This window comes from Thunnus albacares, chromosome 5 (assembly GCF_914725855.1).
Source record: "Thunnus albacares chromosome 5, fThuAlb1.1, whole genome shotgun sequence".
NCBI lineage: Eukaryota > Metazoa > Chordata > Actinopteri > Scombriformes > Scombridae > Thunnus > Thunnus albacares.
This window is the reverse complement of record NC_058110.1, coordinates 36,097,655-36,106,252: the sequence shown is the minus strand read 5'-3', so window position 1 is coordinate 36,106,252 and position 8,598 is coordinate 36,097,655. Positions and strand designations below refer to the sequence as shown.

General features: G+C 41.7%; 3 protein-coding genes across 3 annotated transcripts in view; 2 read left to right on the top strand and 1 right to left on the bottom strand.

Annotated features, from left to right (window-relative positions):
* usp11 (ubiquitin specific peptidase 11) overlaps positions 1-138 on the bottom strand; it is a 21,113-nt gene extending 20,975 nt beyond the window's left edge. Inside the window, exon 1 of the mRNA XM_044350439.1 lies at positions 1-138. This exon is cut by the window's left edge and continues 159 nt beyond it. The gene's annotated coding sequence lies outside the window, so the exon portion shown is untranslated.
* Positions 1-8,598, top strand: part of LOC122981723 — a 930,226-nt gene that overhangs the window by 163,230 nt on the left and 758,398 nt on the right. The window lies entirely within an intron of this gene.
* Positions 2,633-6,138, top strand: rfc2 (replication factor C (activator 1) 2). Its single transcript, XM_044350536.1, has 6 exons — positions 2,633-3,041; positions 3,955-4,060; positions 4,174-4,275; positions 5,121-5,379; positions 5,469-5,729; positions 5,861-6,138. The coding sequence occupies exons 1-6, from the start codon at positions 2,648-2,650 to the stop codon at positions 5,969-5,971; spliced, it is 1,233 nt and encodes a 410-aa protein (XP_044206471.1). The 5' UTR covers positions 2,633-2,647; the 3' UTR covers positions 5,972-6,138.

Genomic DNA, 8,598 nt, shown 5'->3' with positions numbered 1-8,598 from the left:
TGAGCCAGGAGACGAAGCGCAGAGTCAACCGCCGCATCGATCTCCGATCAACGGGAAGCGACACGAGCGGTGTTTGCGGAAGTAGGAAGTGGTTCAGACCAGGAGGATGACGACTTCCGGTCTGCGCCTCCGACTCTCAGCAGCAGCATCAAGTTACTCTGAGTCATGTTGTTATATTTTTATATTCATACATGTTGGTTTAGTGACCAACTCATCAGGTTTCACTGAAATAGTAATAATAATAATAATAATAATAATAATAATAATAATAAAACTATCAGTGTAGTCTAGTCTGTCTCCCCTCTGCTTAATCGCAAACCTTTCATCAGCACTCGTTGAAGAAAATTAATATGAGCTTTACAATATGAGAAACTGCTTTTCTTTGAACCGTATCCTGGAGACCATTAGAATTTAATAAAATAAACAAAAGTTGACTTTTTAAGGATAACATACATGTAGAACCACTTTAAATCTAAAGATAGAACTGAAGCTAACTATGCAAAAAATAATAATTAAAAGTAGACGCTATGCACTGGACTGTTTTAAACTATCTGCTTTGAACAAAACAGCAAACTGATTTTTAAATGTTCTGAACATTTACTGCAAAGATCATTTATTCCTTTCAGCCAAACCACTACTGTTACTGCAATACTTTAACTACACCAAGCTCATAATACTTATGTACTTTTACTGCAATACTTTAACTACATCAAGCTCATAATACTTATGTACTTTTACTGCAATACTTTAACTACATCAAGCTCATAATACTTATGTACTTTTACTGCAATACTTTAACTACATCAAGCTCATAATACTTATGTACTTTTACTGCAGTACTTTAACTACATCAAGCTCATAATACTTATGTACTTTTACTGCAGTACTTTAACTACATCAAGCTCATAATACTTATGTACTTTTACTGCAATACTTTAACTACATCAAGCTCATAATACTTATGTACTTTTACTGCAATACTTTAACTACATCAAGCTCATAATACTTATGTACTTTTACTGCAGTACTTTAACTACATCAAGCTCATAATACTTATGTACTTTTACTGCAATACTTTAACTACATCAAGCTCATAATACTTATGTACTTTTACTGCAGTACTTTAACTACATCAAGCTCATAATACTTATGTACTTTTACTGCAATACTTTCACTACATCTAACTCATAATACTTATGTACTTTTACTGCAGTACTTTAACTACATCAAGCTCATAATACTTATGTACTTTTACTGCAGTACTTTAACTACATCAAGCTCATAATACTTATGTACTTTTACTGCAATACTTTCACTACATCTAACTCATAATACTTATGTACTTTTACTGCAGTACTTTAACTACATCAAGCTCATAATACTTATGTACTTTTACTGCAGTACTTCTTCCACCAGTGTTTATTTATGTCTTGTTTTGTTTCTATGGTATCTTTTATTTGTGGATGTAAATATCATCACCAACAAGCTCTCAGCCAAACAACCGACAGAGACGACTGACTGGCTGAACTTCATGGAGGTGTGGATGTGCAGTTCTGCTGGTTTCCAGTTCATAATGGGCTGAAAGGGAACCAGTCTGCTGATAAACCAGTCAAAGGGCTTCGCGAAAAGGAAATAACAGGATCAGGTTGGAACAGGAGGAGGAAAAGGAATAACAGAGAACTTTAAAGAAAGGAACAGAAAGCAGGAAATCATCATAACAAGACTCAGACTGGATCTCACTGGTTTAAATGGTACTTTGTACTGGGAAAAGGAACAGTGAAAAAGTGTGGGAACTGTGGGAGTTAAAGAAAACATTGAACGTATAATATCATATTTTACCATAAAGCAGAAAGATATACTGGGATCTGATAAGGATACTGGGATCTGATGAGGATACTGGGAATGGGAGGAGATACTGGGATCTGATGAGGATACTGGGAACAGTAGGAGATACTGGGATCTGATGAGGATACTGGGATCTGATGAGGATACTGGGATCTGATGAGGATACTGGGATCTGATGAGGATACTGGGAACAGGAGGAGATACTGGGATCTGATGAGGATACTGGGATCTGATGAGGATACTGGGATCTGATGAGGATACTGGGAACAGGAGGAGATACTGGGATCTGATGAGGATACTGGGATCTGATGAGGATACTGGGATCTGATGAGGATACTGGGAACAGGAGGAGATACTGGGATCTGATGAGGATACTGGGATCTGATGAGGATACTGGGATCTGATGAGGATACTGGGATCTGATGAGGATACTGGGAACAGGAGGAGATACTGGGATCTGATGAGGATACTGGGATCTGATGAGGATACTGGGAACAGGAGGAGATACTGGGATCTGATGAGGATACTGGGATCTGATGAGGATACTGGGATCTGATGAGGATACTGGGAACAGGAGGAGATACTGGGATCTGATGAGGATACTGGGAACAGGAGGAGATACTGGGATCTGATGAGGATACTGGGAACAGGAGGAGATACTGGGATCTGATGAGGATACTGGGAACAGGAGGAGATACTGGGATCTGATGAGGATACTGGGATCTGATGAGGATACTGGGAACAGGAGGAGATACTGGGATCTGATGAGGATACTGGAAACAGGAGGAGATACTGGGATCTGATGAGGATACTGGGAACAGGAGGAGACTCTTGTACAGGTGGCGGAATTAAGCTTAAAGTTGTTTGCGATCCGCCAGTAAACCGAGAGAAGAAGAAGAAGCTCTCAGCCAATGAGGCGGCGGTTTCACTGACACGTGGTTGCCAGGGAGCGGAAACGTCCCGGCTGCTGTTGGCGGGCTTAATCGGCATCATGGAGGTGGAGATGATGGCGGAGGCTGAGCGCGAGCAGAAGCCCGCAGACAGCGCGCAGAAGGCGGACACAGCGAGCTACCAGCTGCCCTGGGTGGAGAAGTACCGGCCGCTGGAGCTGAAGCACATCGTGGGGAACCAGGAGACGGTGAGCCGGCTGGAGGTGTTCGCCCGGGAGGGAAACGTCCCCAACATCATCATCGCAGGTCAGAGAGGAAGAAAGAAGCACCAACTATAACACATTCATTTTAGTCTCAAATACTAAACGTGCAACATATTTATCATTTAATCTGAGCTCATAACGTTACTGTATATAAATAATATATAAAGTAAGTTTCTTTATCATTTCTACTTCCTGTTTACAGTCCACAGACCTGCAGCTGTTTATTGTTGTTATAGTGACAGAAACTCTGTATGTTAATCAATAAACATGATTCTGATCCTGAAGATCAATGAGCTCAATATTAAAACTCAACCATGTAGAGTAAAAGCAGCGATGGAAGAAGTACTGAGATCCTTTACTGCAGTAAAAGTACATCAGTATTATGAGCTTGATGTAGTTAAAGTATTGCAGTAAAAGTACATCAGTACTATGAGCTTGATGTAGTTAAAGTATTGCAGTAAAAGTACATAAGTATTATGAGCTTGATGTAGTTAAAGTATTGCAGTAAAAGTAGTGGTTTGGTCCCTCTGACTGATATATTATTATATATGACATCATTAGATTATTAATAGTGAAGCATCAGTGTTAGAGCAGCATGTTACTGTTGTAGCTGCTGGAGGTGGAGCTAGTTTACACTACTTTATATACAGTTAGCTAGTTTACTTTATATACAGTTCACTTTTATTCTATTTTCACCACTTCTGCTATAAAAAGTTTGATGATCACATGTTATTGTCAGTAAAGTATTAAACTGTCCTGACCAGTGATATTTAAAACGTCTGCAGCTCTCTGACACTGACCTGCATCACAACAAGTTCAATAAAAAGTGAAGGATATGAGCTCATCAGAAGTCATCTCCTTCTTAAAAATAAATGATTATTAGTCAGGTAGCAGCTGCTGGAGCGATGACGACATGTTCAGTTGAATGATCACATGCTCTTCCCGTGGCGGTCCAGGTCCTCCCGGCACAGGAAAGACCACCAGCATCTTGTGTCTGGCTCGAGCTCTGCTGGGAGCCTCCATGAAAGACGCCGTGCTGGAGCTCAACGCCTCCAACGACAGGTGAGAAACATCAAACGGTTTCAGCTCCGGGCCGGAGGAGGAAGGGAAGGAAGGGTCGTTTTTTTTTTTGTCGGGCGGCGAGCTGACGGGAGTCTGTGCTGTTGTGTCTGCAGAGGAATCGACGTCGTGAGGAACAAGATCAAGATGTTTGCTCAGCAGAAAGTTACGCTGCCCAAAGGACGACACAAGATCATCATCCTGGACGAAGCCGACAGGTGAGACTTTAACAACACACCTGCGTTTTGATTCGAGCTGCAACAATTAGTTGATTATACGATTTTCTGCTGATCATTTTAGTCATTTTCGAAGCAAAAACACCAAATATTTGCTGGTTGCAGCTTATTAAATGTGAGAATTTGATGCTTTTCTGTGTCAAACATGATAAAGTGAATATTTGAAGACGCCACCTTGAAATTATAACCAGCATTTTAAACTTTTTCTGACATTTTTATAGACAAAAAAAAAAAAAAAGAATCAAGAAAATAATATTCAGAATAATCAGTCATGAAAATAATTTCCAAAAGATGTGACTGAATGTTTGTGATTCTTCTCCGACGGCGCCCGGCGAGGGAGCGCAGGCGTGCTGAGCCACGCCCCCCTTCTTCTGAGCCAACCAATCACATCTGTAGGATCTGATTTAAAATTCAGCTCACATGATCCGCTTGATCCGAAATGCTCGACGTCACTGAAGAGACAGACGGTCGTTTCTGTTTGTTTGTGTGTTATCATGTCTGTCTGAGGCGTAACAGCAGCTGATGACATCATCAATCATGTGACTGAAGAGCTGAAAACATCAGATGTGTGTGGAGCGATGATGAGGAGGCTGTAACCTTCCTCACATCAATACAAACTAACAGAAACGTCACAGTTCCATCATGTTTTCCAGCTTTGACTCTTTTAATGACGTCGTCTCGTTGTGTTTCTTCTTCTGCGATGGTTTTAATGGCACCGACTGGAGAACTAGAACATCTGGATGAAACCTGCCAGCTGTGACTTGAAGCTCCGTCTGTGTTCATGTCTCCTTCCTTCCTTCCTTCCTTCCTTCCTTCCTTCCTTCCAGTATGACAGACGGAGCCCAGCAGGCGTTGAGGAGGATCATGGAGATCTACTCGAAGACGACGCGCTTCGCCCTCGCCTGCAACGCCTCCGACAAGATCATCGAGCCGATCCAGTCTCGCTGCGCCGTGCTGCGTTACTCCAAGCTGACGGACGGGCAGATCCTGGCCCGGCTGCAGGACGTGGTGGACAAGGAGCGTCTGTCCGTGTCCGACGACGGGCTGGAGGCCGTCATCTTCACCGCCCAGGGAGACATGAGACAGGTGAGCCGGGAGCTCGCCGCCGGTCGCTCGGCCGCAGGGGGGGCACACGCCGGTAGGGTGGTTTTCTGACTTCCTGTTTGTGTTCGCAGGCGCTGAACAACCTGCAGTCCACCAACTCCGGCTTCGGCTACATCAACAGCGAGAACGTGTTCAAAGTGTGCGACGAGCCGCACCCTCTGCTGGTGAAAAGCATGCTGGGACACTGCGTGGACGGAAACATCAACGAGGCCTACAAGGTGGTGGAGCAGCTGTGGGCGCTGGGTTACTCCCCCGAGGACATCATCGGGAACATCTTCAGGGTCTGCAAGACCTACCAGATGGCCGAGTACCTGAAGCTGGAGTTCATCAAGGTGATTCATTCAGTCGGTTGCCGTGGAGACACGTCGTCGTCCCTCACAGACACGACAGAATTAACGGTGACGTCTCCGAGTATCAAACTAAACTTCTCACCTTGTCGTATCTTCTTCTTCTCCTCCTGCAGGAGATCGGTTACACGCACATGCGGGTGGCCGAAGGGGTTAACTCGCTGCTGCAGATGGCCGGTCTGCTGGGTCGACTCTGCAGTAAGACGGCGCCTCCTGCTGCCTGCTGACCTCCTCGCGGCGGCGGCGCTCCGCTCTGACTGCACCTGCTTCCTTGTTACACCTGATAGAAACATCAGATTATCTGAACTATCTGCAGTTATATGATGTTGTAACTCGTGTCGTCTCTCAGAACAATGTAAAGAACAGACTTTGTAATAAATCATATTTTTGTTGATTCATGTTGAAATGTTTTTATTTTTGATTCACTGGTGATTCTCTATAAAAAAGAGCCTTTAATCCATCTGCAGGGTTTGTTTGATCAACACCAACAAGCTCAAAACGCAGAAACTGAACTTGAAGGTTGAAGTGTGTTTCAAAGGAACCAGGATGTTCAGTCCTGTTCAGAGACACTAACAGTAAAGTGAGGAGGCTTCGAATAGTTGTTAAGAAAGTTGGAAAGAAACAGGCTTGACAACGACACATTTCCAGTCATCAGGAAAGGAGCTGTGCTTAAAAGACAAGTTAATTAAATGAGCAATAGGGGGAGTTAAAATATCTTTGTGTGATTTTACAAGCATGGTGTCAAATTAGAAAGCATCTCTACTTTTACTTTACTTTTTTTACTTCTCATCTAGAGCACTGGCATGGATGTCTTCATATTTATCTGATAGGAGACAATGTGTTAAAGTTGGTGACACACTGTCCAGTAACATGAAGTGCACAACGGGTGTTCCACAAGGGTCAGTGTTAGGTCCCCTATTATTTAGCCTATATATTAATGATCTCCCTCAACAGTGTCATGATGCAGAACTACAAATGTATGCAGATGACAGCGTTGTGTACACACATGCAAAAACAGCTGAGTTAGCTGCTGCCAAGCTAACAATTGCATTAGAAAGGATCACACATTAGCTTGATCAATCATGTCTGAGTCTAAATTATATGTTAGACTGCAGGGTCCCGAGGGTAACAGCAGGACAAAGTCATATGGATATCATGTGGAAGGGAGAGCTCTGTAAAGCTTTGTCTAGGACTGGTAGGAATCTAAACAGCTAAAGGAGCCTCCCAAGGCCATCAATATATATACCAGTGAATTTCTTTCCTTCTTCAGAATTCTCCACGGAGACTCTGCGGACTCTCCATGTCTGTAACGTGTGCTGTTTGAATTAAAGAGATGCTTGACTTCAACCAACCTCAGTCTATTGATGATTTATCTATCAGTAAACAAGACAAAGGGTATGTTTTTCTCTAAGACTATGGTACAACCTCCTAACACTGATATTCTCATCAAAGGTGAAAAAATTGACACAGTTACTGATTTTAAATATCTTGGTGTGACACTGGATCCAAATTTGAACTTTAAGAAACATGTTTAAAAAAAAAACGGTTAAAACCATAAAGTTCAACTTAGCAATTTTTAGACATATTAGAAACTGTCTCTCTTTGGACGCTGCAGATATTTATGCAGCTGTGATTCTTTCCCAGATGTCTTATTGATCACATGTTGGGGGCAGGCTGGAGAAACAGCCATAAAACCTCTTGAGTCCTTAAACAAACAAACTCTAAAAACTCTGGACAAAAAGCCGATGCATTTCCATCACTGTAGGGTTCTGGAGAAATACAATTTACTGAGCTTTGACAATTTTAGATTATTCTCAAATTTGTGCCTAGTTTATAAAATGTTAAATGGTTTGTCCTCCTCCACTATGTGACTTTGTGTTCACTCGCTCAGTAAGTTCTGTTAGATCCTCCAGAATATCCTCTATACATGATTGGACCATTTCATCACACTGCATCTGGACAGTCAGCTTTCTCTGTGAAAGCCACGACTCAGTGGAACGTCCTACCTGATGATATGAAGAACTGCAGTTCCATCAATACATTCAAGACCAAATTAAAAAAAACTGCTAAAAACTACTCAGCTGTAACCACTGAACCTAAACTTCATCTATGGTCTTCTCATGAATGCAGTTCAAGTTTACATTATTAATTTCTAGTTGACATTGTGGGTGTATGTGATGTAGCTGTTGGGTGTAGCTTTATATTTTATGTGGTGTGTTCTGTGTGGTTTTTATTTTGTTTATTTGTTTGTTTTTGCTTTGTATTGTTTGTTGTTGTGCTGTTGTATGTTTTGATTGTCGGGGACCACGGATGCAAATTAGCTTCGAGCTAACGGTGCAGTTTAAATGTTTAAAACTGCACACTGTCCCAGTCAATAAATCAAATCAAACAACCAATAACATGTAATATTTCACAGAAGTATCTCAATTGTGTTATTGTATTTTCATTATATGGTTATTTTAAGACATTAAAATGACTTCTTCTCTTCTTTCATTTCTGTTTTTTTATATCAAAATATAAGGTTTCTCATTTTGCCAGCAGAGGCTGTAAAAATGTTTCATCGACTGTGTTTGATTATTCTTTATTTTCTTCTTCTGTATATTGTAGTAAAGGAGTTAATGTTTATAGTTGTATTAAGTTAATCGTTGGGATTATTCAGTAAATTGTTCCAGAATGCACATTTTCATTTTAACAACATAGACCTGCTTCATGTGGAGCAGCAGACATAATGACCTCTGACCCGGAGAATAAACCTGCTGCTGTCTGTGACTGACAACTGAACCACAAACCTGAACGACTTCCTGTAAATGCTCCTTATTTCCTTTTCCGAGTTGCGTGGCGACTCTGGTTTGTA

What these genes read in the sequence shown, in the direction of transcription:
- rfc2 (XM_044350536.1), top strand. Translation starts at nt 2,648, where the DNA reads ATGAGGATACTGGGAACAGGAGGAGACTCTTGTACAGGTGGCGGAATT. An exon ending in CTCAACGCCTCCAACGACAG is followed by an intron (nt 4,061 to 4,173) that starts GTGAGAAACATC and finishes TTGTGTCTGCAG; the next exon opens with AGGAATCGACGTCGTGAGGA. An exon ending in TGAAGCTGGAGTTCATCAAG is followed by an intron (nt 5,730 to 5,860) that starts GTGATTCATTCA and finishes CTCCTCCTGCAG; the next exon opens with GAGATCGGTTACACGCACAT.